The following is a 26036-nucleotide window of genomic DNA, read 5'->3' on the forward strand; positions in this document are numbered from 1 at the left end:
CTACTGCAGCAACCAGGACACATACCCACATCCGGTTTCCCACCCGCAGACATGGCCAATTGTGTCTGTAGGGACGCCCGACCGAGCCGGAGGTAACACGGGGATCACACGGGGATTCGAACTGGCGATCCCCGTGTTGGTAGGAAATGGAATAGACCGCTACGCCACCCAGATGCCCCTAGCTTTTATTGTTTTGTTTTTTTATTGAGTCATTCTGAGACAGATATTAAGAATGACATATTCTGATGTGTGGAAAACGAAGTTTATTATTTAGGTTTATCGACTGCGCATTAGAGAGGGGGTGGGTAATTATAGGTAGTAACTTCCACCCGCTCCTTTCCCAACATATAATATTTGCTGTCTCTATTGAGAATTCTTTTGTTGAAGTCTTCTGATTTTATTTTTTATCATTTGTTTATTTATTTTTTGTTTGTTTGTTTTATTTATTCTTGGTCATTTTTTCTTTTGTTTTGCATGTTCAAAATAAAGACATGTGATTTGATTTGGTTTGGTTTGATTTGGTTTGGCCTTGTGATGGCCTGGCAGCCTTTCCCAGGGTGTCTCCCTGCCTGCCGTCCAATGACTGCTGGGATAGGATCCAGCACCCCTGCAACCCCAACTGGGATAAGCGGCTTGGATAATGGATGGATGGATGGATGATTTGATTTGAAAATGGTGCGGCACGGTGACGCAGTGGTTAGCGGGGTCGCCTCACAGCAAGAAGGTCCTGGGGATCGAGTCCCGGGGTAGTCCAACCTTGGTGGGACATCCCAGGTCGTCCTCCGCGCGGAGTTTGCGTGTTTCCCCGTGTCTGCGTGGGTTTCCTCCGGGGGCTCCGGTTTCCTCCCACAGTCCAAAGACATGTAGGTCAGGTGAATCGGCCGTATTTAATCAACCGTAGGTGTGAATGTATGCGTGTGTGTGGGCCCTGTGGTGGACTGGCGGCCTGTCCAGGGTGTCTCACCGCCTGCCGCCCAATGACTGCTGGGATAGGGTCCAGATTCCCGCGATCCGGATTCAGATGAGCGGCTTGGATAATGGATGGAATGGATGAAAATGTCCCCGGTAAAAGATGACTCTGTGAGACTATAGAAACCACACGTTGGCAAGTGTTTGGGTACCAGCCTATGATATCTGCCAGACAGGCTGTGTGGATCCCTGCTTTTACAACCAAAGGGGTTTAATTGCTTCTGCAGCTGTGCCCGACTTTATAAAAACAACAAACACAGCACTTACACCGATTAAACTACCTAATGGATTCTGGATGACACCGTATCGGAAAAGCAAGGCCATTAAGTATTCCTAATACCTTAGAAGAAACCCTAGACCGCTAGAACGGGGAGGGGGGGGATTCAAAGAATTTGATTTTCTCGTTTTCATTACAACCGCACCAAAGTTTCGAGTCCCGAATTCCAGGGCGCTTCCCCCATTATTCCTATCGCCCGCAGCATCCAGCCGGGCTGTGGGAGTTCTTCCCCAGATCGCGGCTTGACTGACAGCTGCGGTATTGCAGATGTCTCGCTTGGAGCGCCGGCATTCACAATCCAGCAGAGGGGGGGGGGGGGGGGGGGCGGAGGAGGGGGGGGGGGGCAAAGTCGGCCGCAGTGTCAAAGTGATTGTGCTTGGGGAATGGTATTTCTGACATTTGTCTGGCAGATAAAAACCTCCATCAGATACGGGGAAGAGAAGGTCAGCGTCTACGCTATCAGATAGCCGTGGTCTGGCATCTTGTTTGATGACTTCCTCCGCTCCGAGTGGACCCCGGGTAGCCGAGAGGCCGGGTGTTCCGCAACTCGAGCACTGACAATGTAAATAAATAAACGCTCTCAACGTGAAGATATTTAGTCAGGGGGTTATTCTGCACTCCCGAGGCGCGCGATGAATTCCAAATGAAATAAACAGCAGCCACAACGCCCCCCCCCCCCCAAAAAAGAACAGTTTCTCAGCATCGGTGCTGCAGAATTCAGTCAAACTAGGCATCCTTCCTAAAATAACTGAGACGTATCTATTCTGAGCTATCGTCACGTCTGACCTTATGGTGAATTGCCTTGGTCAGTGTGCAGTGGTGAGGTGTGACGTGCAGGGGCGTGGCCAGGTGGGGACGGGGGGCACGGCCCCCATTGGTCAGAGCACGGCCCCCCGCTCCCTTCCCCTGTCCCAAGTGGGTAAAAAAAACAAAAAACGTCTGCACAGAGACAGTCAAATGGAAGCTGAAATACATGCATTATTATTATTGGCCTATTATTATTAAGTTAAAAGGGCTATCATAATCTTCGACAGTAGTTTTGACAAGTGCCACCCTAATAAAATGGCTGGCCCCAGCCCCCCCCCCCCGAGTAAAAAAGTCCTGGCTACGCCCCTGGTGACGTGGATGGAGAAGTCTCGCCTTGTAAACCCGCATCCCCGCTGTCGACCCTTTCCTCACTTTGCCCCCAGTGGCCGTGAGCATGGGCTAATCAAATGGGACTGAGGACAGGACCAGTGCCGTCCTGTCAGGAAAAGCATGAAGGGCGCACGACGCGATAAATCGCTCAAGACGGTAATGCATGCAAGCCGGTGGATTCAAATCATATTCTGAATTTCTACGGGGACAGACCCACGTGCCGCTGGTCACTGGACTGGGATACCGGTCAGCGGCCTCATCCAAGGGGCTGCAGGTGAGCGCCCACCCGTATTGTGTTGCTATTCAGTCTTAAGTATCTCGCTTATGAGTTTACACATGCAAATACCGTCTCCTATTTGTACGAGGCTATTAGTGTTCATTATTAGAGGCGAGTGAGAGAGCAAACACGAACCTTTCCAGTGGCTCTTCAATTATGCAAATACATTTGTCTGATGCTCATCATCAACTTTAATGACAGATTAACTGATTAATCTCTATATGAGTCCCGTACAGAAGGCTTCGTTAATGTACATACAGTAATTAGAAAAGTCTGACAGTGTTGGCTTGATGCTACTTTAGTTTTTTAGCTTTGCAAACAGGCAAATCTACGTATGGCAATGCTGATGATCACCATCATCATCTTCCCTTTTTTGCATAGAAGTGAAATCCACTACCGACTCGGGGATCGCGAATCGAATCTGACTGACCAGAGGAGGCGCTAGTGCAGCGACCAGGACACACACCCACATCCGGCTTCCCACCCGCAGACACGGCCAACTGTGTCTGCAGGGACGCCCGACCAAGCCAGAGGTAACACGGGGATTCGAACCGGCGATCCCCGTGTTGGTAGGCAACGGAATAGACCGCCACGCCACCCGGACAGCCTAGTAATTATGTTTGTAATGGATGCATGCAAAGAAAAAAAAAAAGAAAGAAAGATGGGGGGGGTATTAACATTACAAACGTCAGGTAACCACATGCTCGCAATTAATTTACACTTCAGGTCTGCCTAGCAACACTGAATTAATGAACTACTGATCTTAGCTGGTGTCTTTCTGGGAATGAAAAAAAAACCCTGCATACATGTAATTTTTATTCACAGTTGAATAACGACGACTGATCGGAGTCTAAGGGCCGCGCTCATGTGGATGCATGCGGCCTGCTTAACATAATGCGCTCCTGCTTAGAACTGCAGTTATTATGGCGCCTGCAAGCTGTGCAACGGGGGGTCCTTGAAGGAGGATGAAGGGGCATCCACCCCTGAAAGGAAAATCTTTAGAGAACAACTGTTCAATAATTGATTTTTTTTTACAGCATCTAAAAACCAAATATGGCTTCAGATGCAACGATTTCCTGTCGGAAAACCCCGCTGAGAGACATGACTCGCAATCCAAACACATTTAGGATGGATTAGCCTATTAGTCCAAAACCTCCAAATTGCCCAACTCCGCCTCCGGTCTGTCTCTTTCAGGGGGAAAATTTCAATCTCATCTAAAAGATAAGAAAGGGGGAATATTTGATCTCTGAGACGGTCTAATGAGGTGAGGCCCCAGCAACAGTTTGTGAGACTTCGAGTTACACAACATTAGAGTTTGGTGGCAGTCAAAGGTGGCGATCAGTAAGTGCACGCTACTCAAGTCCTGAGCCTCTTCGGCCGTAAGGCAGCTCAGAAACCAAACGAATATTTCAAGCAAGGCACCACCTCTGTCCCGCCAACCACCTGCACGGCCTCCCTCACCACAGCCGAGGCAACTGGCCCTGTTTGCGGGTGGGAAGCCGGATGTGGGTATGTGTCCTGGTCGCTGCAGAAGTGCCTCCTCTGGTCGGTCAGGGCGCCTGTTCAGAGGGGGGGGGGGGGGGGGATATCGTGATCCTCCCACGTGCTACATCCCCCTGGTGAAACTGCTCACTGTCAGGTGAAAAGAAGCGGCTGGTGACTCCACATGTATCGGAGGAGGCATGTGGTGGTCTGCAGCCCTCCCCAGATCGGCAGACGGGGGGTGGAGCAGCAACCGGGATCACTCGGGAAGAGTGGGGTAGTTGGCTGGATACAATTGGGGGAAAAGGGGGGTAAATTCCAAAAAAACAAACAAACAAACACAAGAAAAGCGGATATACACATGTACCTGTACAGCAACGTTGACTTTGTGGACAGAAAGAGCGATGATGAAACCTTGTATTGCCCTGGGATTTCTAACGCAGTGTGCAGAAACATCCCAGCCCTACTTCTGCCCCCTATTCTGGCCCAAAACAACACAAATTGGCACGCCTCTGCTTTTCTTAGATGCCGGTACAACAACACACACTGTCCTCAGTGCACCGCAGGCCAAGTTCACATATAATCCAGCTAATTAACACACAGGCTGGGTGCAGTGGTGAGGATCTGGGGTAAATGGCAGCCTATACAGCAGCTGGCAAACGGCCTCCACCAAACCACATACAGCCAAATTAAAAAAAAAAAAAAAAACCCTCACCAAACAAAGTCTAGACAGAGCGGTCTGCCTATTTACATACAGATTTGAATCTACATCATCATCATCATCATCATCAATAACCTCCCATTAGCCGACGATGCAACTCTGCAAACGTACGTCGAGGAGGCTCTCGAAACTGCGCTCACGAAGCCACCTGCTAAGGATTTTATGACAGACGGGGAGTATCTATCGCTCATAACCTCCCAACCCTTTCCCATGATCCACCTGGGCCCAAACTCTATAAAACCACAAAAAAAGCAATTAAAATGGCATCCATCTAATCTACATCGCAACACCCCCTGACCCCCTCTTCCAAATAACATGCCTCCCCTTCCCTTTTTATACGTTTACTGGCTAGCGACAGTGGAAGACAGCAAATAGGGGAAAGAGAGAGAGGGGTACGCCTTGCAACAAAGGTCACCGGCTGGATTCAAACCGGCGACGCTGCAGCCACGCGGTGTGCGCTGTAGCCCGTCGGTTACGGAGAAGCCCCATAAACCCATTTAATATATATATATACCCCTCACAGCCCCTCGCCGTAACCCTCTTTGCTCCTGCTATTCCTCACCGCCGCGGCTAACTGGGCGCTTCCTGCCAGGTAGCCTATAACGCAAACACCATTGTTATATTATACATCATCCATAACCCCTGGCAGCGCCGGCCGTCCCAGCTCCTCCTTAGTCTGGCGTCTCTCATTGGCTTTGACAGCTGGGCTGGATCAGCTGGACGGGCCGTGACTGGCGCTGAATGACAGAGCGTTCCAGATGGCCCATTCTGACTGTCACTTCCCTGAGAGATCACCAGCCACTCCCGCCTCCGAATGCCAATACAGTCCATGTGGCTGCGGTCCGGGAGAGGAGAGGAGGGCGCTTACGAGGTGCAAGGAGGTGCTTGCGTTAGCCGAGTGTGCGTGTGTGTGCGTGTTTCTACAAATGCACAGGCATGCATATTAGAATGGGCATACAGGTAATGCGAACACACGCGCGCACACACGTGCACACTGACCAGCCAAAACATTAAAACCACCTGCCTAATATTGTGTCTTGTCACCAAACCACCTCTGACCCCTTTATAGGCATGGACGCCACGACGCCTCTGAAGGTGTCCTCTGGTATCTGGCACCAGGACGTTAGCAGCAGATCCTTTAAGTCCCGCAACCTGCGAGGTGGGGCCTCCGAGGATCAACTTCAAGACCTGACTGTCCACTCATATGTCCCACCCCTTGACAGGTGCCAGTGTAACGAGATAATCAACGATATTCACTCAGCTGTCAGTGGTTTTAATGTTTTGGCGGATCGGTGTATACAACACATGCACAAAGAGACACGCACGCACACATTTTCCCTCCCTCCCTCCTTCCTGTCCTCTCCCCCCTTCCATTGTTCTGCATTGGTGGCAGCCAAATGTTGCAGAGAAGACATCTATAACCCTGGCATGTTAATGGCATGCTCACACCAGCAAAGAGGGTCAAAGGTGAACCATCAGCCAGCTGGTAAGAGTCTACGTATTCTCGTATAGTATCGGTCCCTCACCTGACACCTTGCACTACCCAGGTCAGCCACTACACCACGGAGGTGTCAGAGTGTGCGTCTTCATGCATATTTGCCTGTGTGTGTCTGTGTGAGCAGCATGTGCTATCTATTTGTGTGTCTGTGCCTGGCTGGGAATGTGTGTGCAAAAGCGACAGAATTTGTGTTGTGTGGGCCCATATATACACGGCCCCAGAACCCGTACACACAGAGAACATAGAGTCTCTCTCTCTCTCTCTCTCTCTCTCCATCACTCACTCACTCTGTCTGTCGCTCACACACTCTCTCCATCACTCACATACTCTCTCTCCATCACTATCTCTCTCCATCACTCACTCTCTCTCTCTGTCTGTCTGTCTCTCTCGCTCTCCCGCCATCACTCACTCACACACTCTCTCATCACACTCACTCTCTCTCTTCTCTCTCCCCATCACGCTCTCCCTCTATCACTCCCTCTCTCTCATCACTCACACACACCCTCTCTCTCCATCATACTGACTCGCTCTCCTCTCTCTCTCATCACTCACTCTCTCTCCATCACTCACTATCTCTTTCTCTCGTCACTCACACACACCCTCTCTCCATCATATTAATTCGCTCTCCTCTCTCTCATCACTCACTCTCTCTCCATCACTCACTATCTCTCTGTCTATCACTCACTCTCTCGCTTCTCTCTCCATCACTCTCTCTCACACACGCGTACACACACACACACACACATACAAACTCACCCCAAACACTGATCCATCAACTTAGTATTTATGTCAACCCCAAATAGTCCAGACCAAACAAGTGTACAAAATAGTAAGAATAGACAATATACACACAGGGAGACTGAGACAACACAATTAAAAAAAAAAGAGAACTAAAAAATGGAGTAATGATCACCCCCGTTCTCTTTGTGGATTCCCATTCCAGCCTCTTCTTGTCAGACAGTTTGTGAAATATTTCCAAACATCTACGCCATGCAATTATCCATGTCATCTTTTAGACTTTGCAGCCTCTCCTCCGTCACTATGGTAACCGTCTCCAGCTGGGCCCAATGCTAACAGGCTAAAAGGGAGATGCTAGCTGCAGAGCTCAGGGTGTGACAGCACCCTGCAAGAACCCGGATGTGGTGGGTGTACGTTCTGACGCTCCAACAGGAAGTGACACACTCTCTCCGCTGCAGATGTTTAAGCTCTGCGTGCAGCTGAAGTCCGCCGGGTATAAAATCTTAAACAGCTGAGCGCTGACCTTGATTTGACTCCCCCTCCCCCCTCCCCTCTGCCCATGTTGTACTGTATGTTGAATTAGCTTTCCCCTTGACATATAGGTTGTCTCTGGAACGCTGTGTGTGTGTGTGTGTGTGTGTGTGTGGGTGTGGTATGTGCCCTCGTTCTTCTATCCCAATAGGGAACAAACGTCCCCATTAGGATAGACAAACCTGAAACCACCTACATTGTGGGGACGTTTTATGGGTCCCCATGAGGAAAGGGGTCTATTTTAGGGTTAGGACTTGGTATTAAAGTTAAGGTTAGAGTTAGGATCAGGTTAAGGTTAGGGTTAGGATCAGGTTAAGGTTAGGATCAGGTTAAGGTTAGGGTTAGGATCAGGTTAAGGTTAGGGTAAGGGTTCAGGTTAAGGTTAGAGTTAGGATCAGGTTAAGGTTAGGGTTAGGATCAGGTTAAGGTTAGATTTAGGATCAGGTTAAGGTTAGATTTAGGATCAGGTTAAGGTTAGAGTTAGGATCAGGTTAAGGTTAGGGTTAGGATCAGGTTAAGGTTAGATTTAGGATCAGGTTAAGGTCAGATTTAGGATCAGGTTAAGGTCAGATTTAGGATCAGGTTAAGGTTAGAGTTAGGATCAGGTTAAGGTTAGGGTAAGGGTTAAGATCAGGTTAAGGCTAGAGTTAGGATCAGGTTAAGGTTAGAGTTAGGATCAGGTTAAGGTTAGGGTAAGGGTTCAGGTTAAGGTTAGGGTAAGGGTTCAGGTTAGGCATGTAGTTATGATGGTTAAGGTTAGGGTTAAGGGCTAGAGAATGAATGCAGTGTAGAAAAATAAACATTTGTATGTGTGTGAGTGAGTGATTGAGTGAGTGAGAGATAGAAAGAGGGAGAGAGAGAGAGAGAGTGAGTGAGTGAGTGAGCAATTGAGAGACAGTGGGTAAGAGAGACAGAGAGAGACAGTGAGAGAGTGAGATTGAGACAGAGCGAGCGTGAGACAGAGTGAGTTAGAGAGTGAGAGAGATAGAGTGAGCTAGAGACAGAGTGAGAGCGAGCGTGAGACAGAGGCAGAGAGAGATAGAGACAGACAGAGCGAGAGAGGGTGATATAGAGAGACAGTGAGAGAGAGTGAGATTGAGACAGAGCGAGCGTGAGATAGAGTGAGTTAGAGAGTGAGAGAGATAGAGACAGAGTGAGAGCGAGCGTGAGACAGAGGCAGAGCGAGAGAGAGATAGAGACAGACAGAGCGAGAGAGGGTGATATAGAGTGAGACAGAGAATGAGAGAGACAGAGCGAGAGTGAGATAGAGAGAGACAGAGACAGACACAGAGACAGAGAGAGAGTGATGTAACGGAGAGAGAAAACGCCAAAGTGTGATGTGTGCGCATGAGAGAGAGCGAGAGAGACAGAGAGAGAGAGAGAGAGAGAGAGAGAGAGAGAGAGCGAGAGAGACAGAGAGAGAGAGAGAGAGAGAGAGAGAGAGAGAGACAGAGAGAGAGAGCGAGAGAGACAGAGAGAGAGCGAGAGAGACAGAGAGAGAGAGAGAGAGAGAGAGAGAGAGAGAGAGAGAGAGAGAGAGAGAGAGAGAGAGAGAGAGAGAGAGAGAGAGATGCAACGCAGAGAGAAAATGCCAAAGCATGAAGTGTGAATGCTTGGAATGCACATGGATCTGTCTGTGTGACTGTGTGTGGCTGTACATGAGTGTGTGTGTGTGTGTGTGTGTGTGTGTGTGTGTGTGTGTGTGTGTGTGTGTGTGTGTGTGTGTGTAAATTCCCTCAAGTTGCCCTGCTTTTACAGATTGGAGGCACATTAACTTCTTGTCAGTGGCGGCTAGTCTCCGGAGGGCAGAGGACTGACACTGTCATGTTCTGTGTGTGTGTGTGTGTGTGTGTGTGTGTGTGTGTGTGTGTGTGTGTGTGTGTGTGTGTGTGTGTGTGTGTGTGTGTGTGTGTTGGTACCTTTTCACATCCTTAAGTGCAGCCAAGCAAATGAACATGATGTAATGGGAGCAGAGGGTACTCATGTTTGTTCATATGGAAGTCCATAGGGGTGTGTGAGTCTGTGTCTGTGTGTGTGCGTGTCTGTGTGTGTGTCTGTGTGTGTGTATGTGTGTGTGTGTCAGTGTGACGTGAGTGCACCGACTACAGGAGGATAAAATGTGCTGCATGGAACATGAGGGCAGAGAGAAAATGCCTGCGTGTGTCTCCTTGTGTGTATTTGCTTGAGTTGTAGTCTGAGCAGAGATGAGGAGGGGGCAGAATGTACAACAACATGTTTACCCCAACAAGTCCATCAGTCTTATTCTGGGTCTTCAAATTGCATGTTTAATGACGCAGAGACAGAAATCTTCCAAATATCAGATGGGATTCAATGTTTTCCAGTACAGTCGTTATTTAAGTAATTTTCTAGAGACAAAAAGAACGACCTGAAGCCCAGGTAGAATAAAGCACTCGGTCCCACTTGATTTAGGAAACACTCTCACCATGTTGTTCAGCGCTGCAAGGGTTTACAATTCCCTCACTTACTGGTATATTTTCAGCTTATTTTGAGGGAAGTCTGGAACATTTTTCAGATTAGATAGCAGCTAAAACGGATGTTGTGTTGCGTCGCAGAGGTGCACGCTCTTGTGCACCATTTTGACGTCACCTGTATCATGCCACGTGGGGTCCGCTGCTAAAAGCTGCTCTGTTTGATGACTCGCTGCTTTGTTTTCCTTTCTACGGAGGAAATGCACACCGACCTGCATTTCTGCTTCCGCTAGCTGGCTTAACTGTCGATTGTATTCTCCACATATTAAAGTAGTGATGCTGGGACATATTTGCCAACATGTGGGCTTGAACCTGAGGGGAAAGCCCGGCTGCCAACCCTGGCAAAAAAAAGATTCAATTGCACGACTTAAGAGACAGACTCTTGATCGTCCTTACTGCCCAAAAGATTCGGTACATGGGTGTCCGGGTGGCATAGCGGTCTATTCCGTTGCCAACCAACACGAGGATCGCCGGTTCGAATCCCCCTGTTACCTCCGGCTTGGTCGGGCGTCCCTACAGACACAATTGGCCGTGTCTGCAGGTGGGAAGCCGGATGTGGGTATGTGTCCTGGTCGCCGCACTAGCGACTCCTCTGGTCGGTCAGGACGCCTGTTCAGGGGGGAGGGGGAACTTGCGGGAATAGCGTGATCCTCCCACGCGCTACGTCCGCCTGGCGAAACTCCTCACGGACAGGTGAAAAGAAACCACATGTATCGGAGGAGGCATGCGGTAATCTGCAGCCCTCCTCGGATCGGCAGAGGGGGTGCAGCAGCGACTGGGATGGCTCTGAAGAGTGGGGTAATTTGCCAAGTACAATTGGGGGGAGATTCCTGATCGAAAACAGTCTTCACAGGCCAAAAGGTTTGGTACACGAGGTAATCAGTCAGAACAGACAATACCGGAAAGGAGAAGACAAAGGTGAGGTGCAGGTAAACAAAGCCTGGATGGAAAACAAGACACCATGAAAACAGGCCGGGATGCTTGCCACTGGGTACAAAGGCGAACACACAGACTAGATACACTGGGGAGTAATTAGAGGAATGGGGAACGCGTGATGGATCGCATACGGGGTGGGCTGATGGGAAAACCAGGGGCAGGAGCTGAAATGACGAGACAGGTGAGTATTTCAGAGTAAAGCAGGAAACAATGAACGGATAACGTGAAAGAATGAAAAGCCAAGCTAGAGAGCATGGCAGGAACTGGTTCACTGTGCAACCCTGAAGTTAGTCGTTAGTGTGTGTTACTCAACAGCTAGCTAGCTAGTGTGTGTTACACAACAGCTAGCCCATGCATATTTGTGATAGCTCTTTTTGACGGTTACTATTGAGTAGGGCTTTCTTGGGAAACTGATATAATGTGTAGTATTTTACATCTTTAGCGTGGCAGCCGAATGGAAAAGATAAAGGAAGGTGGTAGCGAGTTTGGAAAATAAGCAAAGTTGTAGCGGACAACACGTTTTAGCCGACAAGCTCATGAAAGACCTTTACTAGAATCAAGGTTAGGCAGTGGGGAAATCAATGTCATAACACACTTATGTTTTGTTCTGAATGGACCTGGACTGGCGGGGCTAAACACCACTGCAATTATCGTCTTTCACCTTATGTGTTGATGAGTTAAACCAAAATGATGACAAACTTCAAGATTTTGACTAAAAATTCCTGGAAATGGAGCATATGAAGAGCATCATCATCATCATCGGCGGTCACACGGGGTTGAGTATGACCGTCCTCCCTCTAGGTCCTTCTGGGTCTTCAGGTGGGTGTAGAGGCCGATCTTGGAGCCGCATAATGGGAGGACGCCTGCACGTGACAGCTTTTTACGTGGAGTGGCTGATGCTCCTGCAGCCACCACGCGGTGGCAGGAGGTGGCCAGAGTCCAACGGCATGGAGAACCAAGACGATCTGGGACCACCCTCTGTTGCAGCCTTCATCCACCTTCACTGGCGTTGTGACCTGGAGACATCTTCCACCACTTCCGCCGTTGAGGTCTTTGTTGGATTGCGCTTTGCCTGGAACCTCCCCCTTGACCTATCCACCTTGGGTGACCCTACCAGGAGCTCCGGACGGCATAGCTCTTGGGATCATTGGTACACGCAAGCTCCTCCACCACGGCAAGGTGGTGATCCAGGAGCAGCATATGAAGAGCACTCATGAAAACAGACCAAATAAAATAATTTTACTCTTTCATACATTCCCTTAGACAATGTTGTCAGATTAATTACTCACTGTATACATTTAGAACAAACAAAAAAACACTTCTTTCTCTTCGGATCAAAAATATGAAAACCCCTCCAAGAAATCTGAATGAATTGATAAAGCACGATTCCTCATCTCGTGATGATTCATCCGGTTCCACGCGTGCTCGGATTCTTCAGCTTACGTCTGTTTCGGTAGGGTTGAGGATCCCCACGGCGCGCGCTGCCAGCCGCCTAATCCAAGTGTGATGTGTTAACACATGCAGCTGCTGATCCTCCATAGGAGCCTCGGCGCCGAGAGACAGAAATGAAGAGCGATCCAGCTGGATTTGGCTGCGGCGAAGGGAATCATGTCTACATGACGACTTGCTGTGCAACCCATGTGCAGGACTGAATCATTTATTTATTTATTTATTTTTTATATTTCTAGCCTCAATCGCCATACCGGAACTAAAACTGAACGTGACAGCGTTTGAAGCCCTGTAAGCTGGTTCTTTTCACAAGATACCGAGCACTACTACGGGGAGTGGATTGGGAGGCAGGCCTACTTAATCTCTACAAAATTTACCACTGACAGCATTGAAATCTGAATAACGTTATTCAAAGTGATCTTGATTATGGTAATATAAAGTCCACGGGTACTGTAAAATATATACATATATGCATTTATTTACATGCAAATCTCATACATATATATATATGCGAGATTTGGGTGTAGTGTATTCAAAGAAGGCTACAAGCGAAACTCCCCTTCCCAGAATCCTTCACTTTGTCATTCACCCAGATGTAAAACATTCAGTCTCTCCAGTGCCGTGCGTCCGTTCAACAGAACTATAACTCTGTTCTAATACTGGACTATAAATCATCTTAATTTGATGGTCCCATCGTGGGTTGAGCTGCCCCGTAATGTGTGACCGACTCTGCTGCATGGCTTTGTACTGCAGACCGCAGTGCCCTCTGCATTGAGACTAAAACCTTTGCCATGCACGCATGCACGCACGCACGCAGGCGTGCACGCACGCACACACACACGTCTAATAAGTTAATCTTTCCCAGCCTTTTAAGCAGGCCCCTCCCTCCGCCAAAAGCCACCATATGCTCCTGTATGTAGCTGACTAATGAGCCAGTCATGAGAAAATGCCCTTTACCTACAAGGTTAATAAACTATTACTGCATAATCGTGCGAGTGCAATACGGTGTGCGTTACGGCATGCATACAGTATCACAGAGGCATGCAGTAAAAGCCCACGCACCCCCAAAAACATCCTTTGTTTAAGTAAACCAGTTATATCTTTAGGCAAATTTCCTGCAAAACCGTCACCGTTGAACGGCAGCAACACGGAAGGCGCGGTGGTTTATATAACGCTGCTGGTGGTTAGTAACTGACTTCTTCGAATGAAATTAGCCCACATTACATTCCTGCTGGCTGATTTCCAGGCAATGGCAGTAGACTTAAGTGACACCGCCGAGGAGAGAGGGAGACGGGGGGGGGGGGGGGGATGGGGGGGTGGGAAATCATAAAACTGTCATCAAAGTGATAGTAGACGTCAAAGATAATCACATTATAGGGATCGCATGTTATCACATCGGGGCCGCGTGGGAACATGAATATCATGTAGCGCTCTTATCAGAGGTAATCGGCGTGTCGCGTGTCTTTTTCTATGATCATTTACTAAGTTTCTGAGCAACTGCAGGGAAGATCTGCGCAACTGCTTTAATTAGCTCCAACGACGGAGGGGGGCATGGATGCAAACAGCGTGACTAAAGGCCAAAGTTGCATATGTTACATGAAGGTGCTCAACTGTAATGGATAAGGGCGTCCGGGTAGTGTAGCAGTCTATTCCATTGCCTACCAACATGAGGATCGCCGGTTGGAATCCCCGTGTTACCTCCGGCTTGGTCGGGTGTCCCTACAGACACAGCTGGCCGTGTCTGCGGGTGGGGAGCCGGATGTGGGTATGTGTCCTGGTCGCTGCGCTAGCGCCTCCTCTGGCCGGTCGGGGGGGGGGGGGGCGAACTGGGGGGAATAGCGTGATCCTCCTGTGCACTACGTCCCCCTGGTGAAACTCCTCACTGTCAGGTGAAAAGAAGCGGCTGGCGACTCCACATGTATCGGAGGAGGCATGTGATAGTCCGCAGCCCTCCCCGGGTCAGTAGAGGGGGTGGAGCAGCGACCGGGATGGCTCAGAAGAGCGGGGTAATTGGCCAGATACAACCGGGGAGAAAAAGGGGGTTAAAAATCCTTAATGGATATCAGCAGTGGCCTTATTATTACAGCACTAACGCACACATACAGATACAGTTTTCTTTGCCGTAAAACTCAGTCAAAACCTGAAGGTACCACAGCCAGCATTACCCTGCCCCACAGGGCCTTTAGAGAGCCGGTTTGTGTGTATGGGGGAAGAAAACCCGCTCTGCATTCAGAACTGTTCTCACCGTGATGGACAAATAAGCACGGCCCCTTCATTTGGTTTTGAATGGCGGAGACTGGCAGCAAAGCCACAACGCTCATCCAAATAGAGTCTCACGGCCCCGCTTTCCACGTGATGACACAATAACACGGCACTGACTGATTTTCTACTGACGGCAGACGCCGCCAGCGTCAGTGAATGGAGGATTGTTAGCATGGCCTTGCCTGCATCCATCCACGGCACCTGTCGCAGCAAAGAAGGGAATGCTAATGATGGCGCTAGCCAATTCTCTTGGCCGCAATGAGACAGTCTTGGGGGGAGCAGCCGGGACATGACACAAGCTGCTGTGGCTGCCAATTGCCCCCCCTTCGAGTTAAAATAGTAATGACTAGTGTTTCCCAACCCAGTCCTCAAGGACCCCCCTATCCTGCAGATTTTCTTTGCCACCCCAAATAGGTACCTGTTTGCGGTTATTCAACCAATCAGCAATGAATTATGTCAGATGTTGCACGCCTTGCATAATTAAGTGCTGTGAGATGATTGGTTGAGTAAGTATAAGCAGGGCTACCCATGCAGGGTTACAATGAAAATCTGCAGGTTAGGGGGTGCTTGAGGACTGGGTTGGGAAACACTGGTCATGGCCATATGATGCTAACTTGTTGAATAAACGGAGCTTTGATCGCTAATGGGAAAAAAAGTGATAACGCTCGTTTCATCTCCAAAAACCAGTCCCTGACTTCCTTCGGATCCAAAAAAGAAAAAAGTTTCATATTTCATCTTCTTATATGCCAAATTAAATTGTTACAGGCCTTCCGAGGCATTGAGTTTGACCTTCCTTTCGCCTGGCAGTGGACGACCTTTGTGTTAATGAAACCCCCCCCCCCTGCCAATGTGAGATTGGAGGCTTGAAATTTCACCACATTATGGGACTCATAAATCAAACAATTGTCTTACCGCCGCCGTTGACAAGTGGAGAAGGGAGATACCACCGATCCACACTTTTCTATCTTAATGACTTTTTTAGACCCCTTTCTTCAATATTTCTGCCTTGAAATAATGTCCTTTCCATCTCATTTCAAACTTCCTGCTCCTTAGGGGGGCAGGGAGGGAGCCGAGATGGCCGAAGGGTTATGGATCCACCAATTGCACCCTAATGGCTTATTGTACCCCTGAGGAGAATGAAGAAATAATTTAGCATGTTAAGTGAAGGCGGGGAGCACCACGCTGCTAGGTGCTGCTCTGTGGACCGGGGTCCAGCGCTCCTCTGGCCAGAGATAAGTGATTTCATTAAATATCAACGGGGGGGGGGGGCTTTAAGCCAGCCTTATAGCCACGGGGGGTTCCAGAAACTCCTTTTAACCCTCCCCGTTTTACTGACATACTGCTGGGAAAACAACCACAAAGGGACGTACAAATCACTAATAAGGGAATTGGGGAGGAGGGGGGTGCAACAGTTAGCACAGAGAGAAAATGAAGTAAAAACTGTCTGGATTTTCACTGGGCTGTAACGCAGGGGGAACTCAGTTAACCCCATTTTTTATCGAGAGAAAAAAGTGTAAAGCAATATACTACAGTCAGGGGGAGTGATGTAATATAATATATCATATAATACAGTATAATATCAAATCATATCATATAAGGAGGATTAATTTGGGTTTCTAAGTAATGTAAATTAGGGAACTTTACAAATAGTGTAGATTGGGGCGTTTGGGTTGTGTAGCGATCTATTCTGTTGCCTACCAACACAGGGATCACCGATTCGAATCCCCGTGTTACCTCTGGCTTGGTCGGGCATCCCATCCATCCATCCATCCATCCATCCATTCATAAACCAAGCCGTTTATCCCAATCGGGGTCACAGGATGTTCGAACCTATCCCAGCAGTCATCAGGCGGCAGGCAGGGAGACAGCCTGGACAGGCCGCCAGTCCAGCACAGGGCCCACACATTCACACCTAGTCACAATTCAGTACGGCCGATTCACCTGGCCTACATGTCTTTGGGCTGTGGGAGGAAACCAGAGCACCCGGTGGAAACCCACTTAAACACAGGGAGAACATGCAAATTCCACACAGAGGACGACCCGGGATGACCCCCAAGGTTGGACAACTCTGGGGTTCAAAACCCAGGACCTTCTTGCTGTGAGACGACTGTGCTAACCACTGTGTCATAGTCGGGCATCCCTACAGACACAACTGGCCGTGTCCGTGGGTGGGGAGCCAGATGAGGGTATGTGTCCTGGTCGCTGCACCAGCGCCTCCTCTGGTCGGTTGGGGCACCTATTCAGGGGGAAGGGGGAACTGGGGGGGAATAGCGTGGTCCTCCCACGCGCTACTTCCCCCCTGGTGAAACTCCTCACTGTCAGGTGAAAAGAAACGGCTGGCGACTCCACATGTATGGGAGGAGGCATGAGGTAGTCTGCAGCCCTCCCCGGATCGGCAGAGGGGGTGGAGCAGTGACCGGGACGGCTGAGAAGAGTGGAGTAGTTGGCCAAGTACAACTGGATAGAAAAAGGGGGAACCCCCCCCCCCAAAAAAAGTACAGATTGATAACTGTCTACCGTCATGAAGTCAGCGTTTAGCCCCACCATTTAGCTCAATGCAACACTACTGGACGTAACATACCTCAGCACGCAGGAGTAGTGTCCCACGTCTTCCAGCTCGGCCGGTCGAAACCATATGGCGTCCTCCTCCTTACTCATCCTCATGCCGTCGAAACTGATGGGTTCCTCAAAGTCCCCATGCCCCGAACTTTTGTACCACATGAGGCTAAGTCCGGCGCTCTGCGCATGGGTGTAGTTGGCTCGGATATATCCATAGAATAAAGCGCACTTAATCCGTACAGGTTCCCCCAAAAGCACTTTGTACTTCAAGTAGTCCACCGACCAATCCGTGCAGCCGTCGACTGAAAGAGAAGAACAGAGGAAAAAGGGGGAAATTAAGCGGGATCTGCCTTATTAGTGTTTTAATGAGTTTTGGGGCCATTGAAAGACAATGACAGTTTTGTATGATGACGGAGCCAAAAACAAGAAGCAGAGTTATTCTAATCATCAAAAGGGTATTTGGCAGCAGGAAAAGAGCCTCTTCCATTGCTGCAGTTTCACCCTCCATTCATGTGCAGCACACCTCGTGCTGTAATCAATCAAGACACCATTTTCCTCCTCACAGCATCTCCTGGTCTCGTCTCAGCAGGGAGACATGAAGCAGAAACACAAGGAAAAACAGCAGAGACTGTAGTCTATAACAATGTCGTGTATTGAATGTTGGAAGAAAGTGTTTTAGATATAAAAAAGAAAACTCTTTTTGTAACAGTCATAGGGCATTAAGCTTTATGAGCTCATACATGACATAGTAAGTCAAGTCTATTGGCAACATATGCCTTATTTCTTTATCTTTTTATATAGCTTATTTTTTCTTTTTTAAATATCTTATTTTATTATATCCTATCGTTTATTTTTTATTTTCATTTTTTTGTATTTTTTTCTTATTATATATCTTATTTTGTCATATATATATATATATATATATATATGTTTTTGTTTTTTTGTTTTTTGGATAACCTTGCTATCAAAGCTACCGTCAATATGCTCCATAATGGGCACCGATGGCACTTATTCATATTTAAACCACAATGAAGAAATTAGAAGCCATGGCCGCAGTAATTTTCTGAAGCTAAGAGCCGCTCTTCTTGTCTCTCTATAAGGCTTATATTTGGGGAGTCTTAATGGGAAGTACCTCTTCTCCTCTTGTGATGTTATACAGTATATGAAAAGCCCACGCAACGGGCATCTACCGGCAAAGATATCCAATAGCTTGCTTGCATATACGTCACTGCTGTCAATCAAAACACAGACCCTACGGTATTTGAAAAACAACGGTTATATTAATGCACAGGAGGAACCCATTTGGACTGACTCGCTGCTGACTTTCAAAGTGACCCATAGCCATGGCCAAGATCTTATGGAAACCTCTGAGGAAGAAAAGGAAGAAAAAAAATCCATCAAAAACCCCCTCCTGACTCCTGGCTGCTGGTTAATAATTCCATACATTCTCAATTATTCAAGAGAAGGGGGTAAGTCACCCTCTTTGAGGGCAGTGAGGAGCGTATTGGGGTATGGTAGACCTGAACTCTGATGAAGCTGTTCATCAAACTCCAAAAACGTATTTGTAAAGATGTACGGTATTTTCCCCAATCGGCATGTTTGCTGTACCGTTCAGAGTTTGTGAAGATATCCTACATTCGTGATATGAAAAATATATAGCACGTCTTGCTCTGCGGCTCATCCCGGCGGACCTCTGAGATCAAGGCGACTGAGCTTGCATAAGCCACGTGTAACAGCATCTGGTCCATATTTTTCAGGCCTGTTCTACTCATTCTACACTGTCAAACCACCATTTTTCCCCATTCACATTTTAGAGGTGAATTATCCCCTCGTTATCTTGTCAGTGTATGCATTTTCTTTTCTTTACCGTTCTGAAGCTCTGCTTTCCCACGCTTCCCTGTGCTGCATCGCTCTTCCTTTAAAAACAGCTGGCAAGCACAGCTGCCTCATACTCAACAGGCTTCACTAATTGAGGCTCGGTGGATGTTTTATTTATCAAAAGGCGCTCACACATGGATCAGCGATAAAACCGCTCTGCGCTGGCTGTGCCTTTCTTTTCCTGTGGGGAGAGCGGTGGCGCCCAACCAGGCGGAGGCGCTACCCCTTGGCGTGGCACACCGCTTAAAATTGCCACCGGCCTCTGCCACGGATGATCTCTGCCCTCAGAGTTCACATTTTATCAAATTTGACCTCGGTTGCCGTTGAATGCTCAAAGCACAACCAACGAGATAACAGCTGTATGTGACACAAGCAAGTAGCGGAGGTAGAGAGTGATGGAAGAAAAGATGCCAAACTCTATAACATAACATTACAAAAACAAACCACGATCTAGGCAGGAAAAGTAATGCATGGCGAAATGTCAGCAGTCAGATGGGACTACCGGGTTTGTGAATAAGCATATAGCTAGCAAACTCAGCTAAATCCACTGCTAAAGTTAGCTTAGCTGTGATGATGAATACCTGCGCTGCACTTTGCCTCTGCACCAAGTGTCTGCACCATGCCCTGCGCCCTACCTGGCAGTGAGCAAAGAGCAAATGTCCTATCATCTGAGGGTCTTCATGCATGCTCAGTAATCCAGGGAAGAAAATCAAGAAGTTTAAATCAGTTCATAGGGATACAATCTTTATTGACATACGTTTCATCACTCTTCTAAGTGACCTCTTCAGTCTCAACTGACTGCAGGTATCCCCACCCCTTATAAACAATACAGTTGCATAACGACCAAAACCAACGATCAGTTTCATATGCAAATATGGGTGTGACCATTAACTAGAGTTTTAATGGCCATGTGTACTATTCACAGAGGATTTGGCAATGTTAGCAGTCATAGCTTTCTGAGATGGTGGCAGATGTATTCCTAGCCCCCCCTCGGTTCAGGGATGGTCGTTCCCTCGTCACATAGATGGCCTCTTTGACTCCCCGTTCAAACCAGCGTTCCTGCTTATCAAGGATGTGCACATCCTCATCCTTGAAAGAGCAGCCACTGGCCTGTAGATGAGTGTAGACTGTGGAGTCCTGGCCTGACATGTTAGCTCTCCTGTGTTGTGCCACCCTCTTGGCCAGCATCTGTTTGGTTTCCCCAATGTACAAGTCACGGCAATCCTCCTGGCACTTAACAGAATACACTATAGTGCTCTGTTTGTGCCGGGGGACCTGATCCTTGGGGTGGACCAACTTCTGGTGCAGCGTGTTTTGGGAAAGTAACTTAGATGCGGTGTTTGGAAAATACACGTCTCAACTTTTCCAAGTTCTTTGGGCATCTAAAGGTGCCCAAAGAAACAACTTGACTGCTAATCAGTGAAGGGGGTATGTGACTGGACAGTGGTCAAGAAGGGAGGTTAAATAGTGCCCACGCCTCCATGTCGAGGCGTGGGCAGTCTTATCCAGAAAAGGCCGGAGTGGGTGCAGGTCTTTGTTCCAACCAAGCAGTTACACACCTGTGTCTCCTAATCAAGTTCCTCAGCAAAGACTCTACTGGTTGATTAGCGGGATCAGGTGTGTAACTGCCTGGTTGGAACAAAATCCTGCACCCACACTGGCCCTTTCTGGATAAGACTGCCCACCCCTGCAGGTACTCTTTCTCTCGCTTTTGTTTAGGGTGACAGTAACAACCTTGGTAGGTTCTTTATACGCGTTTTGGAGGGCTACAGATAATGAAACAGTCAAATATTACTTGTGCCATTACCTGTGTCAGCACATGGTGAGGCAGCTCAGACAGAATGCCATAAGGATCCTTTTACCTACAGCTGCTTAAGTTAGCGTATGAGCGACTGGACAAATCAGGCAGCAGCTTAAAGGAAAATACCGGTATTTTTTAACGGAAACCTTATTTTCGTATCATTATGAGTCAATCTGAGAAATGCGTGGCAGAATCTTTGTAATTGATTCAGTACTGAGGAAGCTAGCATCAACCAACTGCTTTGTACCATGCTGCAATATAATCCTTCGGGCCAAAAGCACTCACCAAATAAAATCTACTCAAACAGCTTTTATGGCACAAATAGGCCCAGAATTATGAGAGGAAAATAGGGCCTAGGTTAAAAAAAAACAAAAAACAGATTTTCCTTTAAAGTGACATGCTTCATTTGACTGATTCTGTGATTACAACTTCACGCCACACCAACTAAAATTTTCTAAATGGCTGGCCTAATTTGGACTGAGACTACAGAATTCCTCATTTTCATTCCCTAGAATGCTGAACAAGTCATTTAACAACTAAAATTCTCTAAATGGCTGGCCTAATTTGGACTGAGAATACAGAATTCCTCATTTTCATTCCCTAGAACACTGAACAAGTCACTCAACAACTACAATTCTGTAAATGGCTGGCCTAATTTGGACTGAGAATGCAGCATTCATCATTTTCATTCCCTATAACACTGAACAAGCCACTTGGCTCTTCCAACAAACAGTGTCCAAAGTGTTTTTGTTTCACCATCAATAGTCTTTGCTGTGAAGCGTGCACAAAAAGGGGGAGAAGATGTACAGTAGTGTTAGTGGCTCAGTGGGGGGTTCAGTAGAAGATTAATACAGTTTGATGAGTGCTGGTAGCGGGTGGGCAAAATGTGTCACCAGCCATAAACTCCTCATCAACTCAAATTTAGGATGCACCGCTTTTTTAACACCCATGAAACCTGAGCTACTAACTTTTTTGTCTCTTGTTTTTTTCTTCCCCCTGCCCCCCTTCTTTTCCCCCCCGATTGTATCTGGCCAATTCCCCCGCTCTTCTGAGCCGTCCCGGTCGCTGCTCCATCCCCTCTGCCAATCCAGAGAGGGCTGCAGACCTACCACATGCCTCCTCTGATACATGTGGTGTCACCAGCCGCTTCTTTTCACCTGACAGTGAGGAGTTTCGCCATGATGTAGCACGTGGGATGATCACGCTATTCTCCCGAGCCCCTCCTCCCTGAAAAGGCGCCCCGACCAACCAGAGGAGGCGCTAGTGCAGCGACCAGGACACGTACTGACATCCGGCTTCCCACCCGCAGACACGGCCAATTGTGTCTGTAGGGACGCCTGACCAAGCCGGAGGTAACAGGGGGATTCGAACCAGGATCCCCGTGTGGGTAGGCACCGGAATAGATCGCCACGCCACCCGGACGCCTGCTACCAACATTTTTTGACAGCCAATCTCTGTTCTGGGGTACCTAACTAACATAGTGTATAATCAGAAGGAAACTGTCTTGTAGTTACCCCATGTCATATTCTGTATCACTGATGTACTACTGTACAGGTCTAAAACCAGTACAGTACAGTACTGTCTTTGGACCCATAGTATAATGGACAGAACAGCAAAGCAACAAATTTTCCCTCAATTGCTCCAATTTGGCTAAGCTGCATTTGGTAACTGAAAACACGGTGAACGCTCCACTGCCAAGCAAGCCTCACACTCTGGCTCTGTCAGCCTTTCTATCAGCAGCTCAAACACACCGGCCATAAATTGTTCGCTCATCCATTTTTTACAGCTTGACACCCCCCCCTCCCCAATGTTGAAGAAGAAGAAAAAACCGAACAGAATGGGCCTTGACAGATGTATTTCAGTATTATGAAAGCACCGCATTCACACAAGGTGAGCAAGGAACGGTTATCTGTGTAAAGGAACATATAGTGCAAGACATGTTATTAGCACTGTCTGTTCGGTACAAGATATTATTATATGTGTATAAAGCATTGCTTTGAGGAAATGCAAAATGCATGTTACATAATCATGAAATCCAAGTCTTTCACACACACACACACACAAAAAAACTATATATATATAACTTTGTTAAAAGAAACACTCAATGGTAGGGAAAGTGCTCAACAAATAAGGAGCAAAATAATCCAGTGAGTTACATAAATTCTTTATGAGACAGTACAAGCCTGTTTCATGTCATAAGCAATCATCAGCTGTTGATCGACAAGCTGTCAATTATTATCATTATTATGATTATTATTACTATTATATTACATTGCTTTATTGACAGCTGATGATTGCTTATGGTATGAAACAGGCTTGTACTGTCTCACAAAGAATTTACTTGACTCACTGGATTACATTATATATATATATATAGAGAGAGAGAGAGAGAGAGAGAGAGAGAGAGAGAGAGAGAGAGGTAAATGTTGGTTTCAACTGAATGTTTGGTCTACATGCTCACATGTATGAGTGGTTCCTTTCCTCGGTCAAATTATCAGAAAACAGAAATTTTAATATAACCCTTCGGCACTGAACTGATCTGGTATCATTTCACAGAGTTTTGAAAACATCCATCGTTTAAATGATCGCTTAAACCAACAAAAGGTGACAAAACCATAAACCAGACCCCCGGGTGTAAACTCTTGCTTCGCATTTGTGAGACGGCTCATGGTCCTTCTCCCAAACATCGCCAATGACGAAGAGCACGCCGGCGCCGGCGTCCGTTATCTTGCGCCTGTTGTCCAATGGCCGACAGCAGACTTGTGACAAGAGGGTTATCGCTTATTCTGCTAAACGTGGGGTGGTGGGGGGGTGGGGGGGGATTCTCCCCATAATCTGTTGGCAGGGAAACACACATGGTACAAAGCCTAATTGAACTTGATTAACATTTCCCTGCTCGCTAGGCCTCCATGCTGCCGGAACCAAATTGGCGGGAGAATTGGCCCATCCGCCGAGTAATAATAACAGCTCCAGCAGCTCCTCGGCGACAGGAAACATCAAGCATAAGCGGCGGTGGCTCCTCTGCTAACCATGACCCGTAAATAAAAGGGGGGTAATTTGTCAGTCAGTCTCCCAAGTATGGCCGCTACCCAACAATTCTGTTTGTCAGCTGGAGAGAGAGAGAGAAAAAAAATGATAACTGGTAACTGTTGTGTTAAATGATCATAGAGCAAATGTTTGCGTTTCCCGCCGCATGGAAATTGTTGTTTAATAGAGCCGCTGTCAAATGGCGCCGCCGCCAAATGGGGCCTTGAAACCAACAAAAACCCATGTTTGAACCACGCCATTAAACAAAGGGAGGGCGATCTGTCAACTCCGTCATGTTTGTCTCGTTTGTTTGACTCTGTAAAGAGACAAGGGCCTCGTTTATAAAACGCCCCGGCCAGGAAATGCTGCGCTCACAGCCGGAGTCGAGGCTGTGGCTTGACAAACAGGGATCGGAGCGCCACAAGGTTGCACACAATTTCCACACCTTTTTTATTTAAAGCATATAAAGAGCTGCGATGTAATTATCCCAATTGCTAACATTTGAATTCGCTTATATTCCCTGAAACTGGTGTAAAATAGGAGCCATGACAGCGTCGAAGAGCTTTATTTTTTTTTCTTTCTGCCCCCCCCCCCCAGTTGTATCCGGCCAATTACCCCACTCTTCCGAGCCGCCCCTGTTGCTGCTCCACCCCCTCTGCCGATCCGGGGAGGAGACTACCACATGCCTCCTCCGACACATGTGGAGTCGCCGGCCGCTTCTTTTCACCTGACAGCGCAACAGTGAGGAGTTTCACCAGGGGGACATAGCATGTGGGAGGAGTTTCACCAGGGGCATATAGCATGTGGGAGGAGTTTCACCAGGGGGACATAACATGTGGGAGGAGTTTCACCAGGGGCATATAGCATGTGGGAGGAGTTTCACCAGGGGGACATAGCATGTGGGAGGAGTTTCACCAGTGGCATATAGCATGTGGGAGGAGTTTCACCAGGGGGACATAACATGTGGGAGGAGTTTCACCAAGGGACATGGCATGTGGGGGAGTTTCACCAGGGGGACGTAGCGGGTGGGAGGATCATGCTATTCCCTGCAGTTCCCCCTCCCCTCCGAACAGGCGTCCCGACCGACCAGAGGAGGCGCTAGTGCAGCGACCAGGACACATACCCACTTCCGGCTTCCCACCCACAGACACGGTCAGTTGTGTCTGTAGGGACACCCGACCAAGCCGGAGGTAACACGGGGATTCGAACCGGCGATCCCCGTGTTGTTGTTTGTTTTTTAAACTCGCATGTGTCCACCTCCTTTATGGGAAGAAGGAACCTGTTTAGGCCATTTGAAGAGAGCTTCATCTATTCAAAATAACTAGGATTTCATCCATCTTGACAAGACGTGTGATTGGCTGCTTCCAGCGGAGGGATCCCACGGATGTGAAAAAAAGACCACTAACAGAGACGGGTATAATGCGGTCAGGACGGCTCCGCGGCGTAAAGGCCAAACTCACCATAAAGCCAAACAAATCTGAGATCGTTTTGCTCCTGCTCTGGTTTATGACCACGGGAGAACGCGCGTGGTCTTTTTGGAAAGGTGGTGACTTGCCCATAAACCAGGTTACAGGTCTGCCCTGGGGGGGGGGGGGGGTAATCGTATGCAGACCGAGTCCCCTGATCGCCGACACGTCCACAAAAGGCGTCCTCTCTCCTGTACATTATAAGAGGACAGTGCACACCCCGTTTTTTTTCCTCCATTAAGGCGGCAGCGTAACTCTGGAATCACACACACACACACACACACACAGTATGTACAAGAAGACATGGTGCCGTCGACCTTTGGTTGCCCTCAGGTGGCGTTTTGTCATTGCTGGCCGGTGTCCAGGATCCCTAAAGGAACTTATCAACTTCACAGCCAGTTTGCCGCATGAGGTGTGTGTGTGTGTGTGGGGGGGGGGGCAGGGGGTCCTGAAATCCTGACCTGCCATTTTCCACCTTGTAAAAATGCTGCCGCAGCAGAGCAGGTCTCAATTAGGAGGAAAATAGCTCTGATGTGTGG

The 26036-nt window shown here is 48.1% G+C and overlaps 1 protein-coding gene across 1 annotated transcript in view; it reads right to left on the reverse strand.

Moving 5' to 3' along the window:
• The window catches only part of il1rapl1b (interleukin 1 receptor accessory protein-like 1b), a 351976-nt gene that overhangs the window by 228898 nt on the left and 97042 nt on the right, over positions 1-26036 (reverse strand). Inside the window, exon 2 of the mRNA XM_056301353.1 lies at positions 17348-17627. Within this exon, the coding sequence (XP_056157328.1) occupies positions 17348-17627 (280 nt within the window). The remainder of the gene's footprint in view (positions 1-17347; positions 17628-26036) is intronic.

The sequence above is a fragment of the Lampris incognitus genome, chromosome 21 (genome assembly GCF_029633865.1).
Source record: "Lampris incognitus isolate fLamInc1 chromosome 21, fLamInc1.hap2, whole genome shotgun sequence".
NCBI classification, from domain to species: Eukaryota; Metazoa; Chordata; class Actinopteri; order Lampriformes; family Lampridae; genus Lampris; species Lampris incognitus.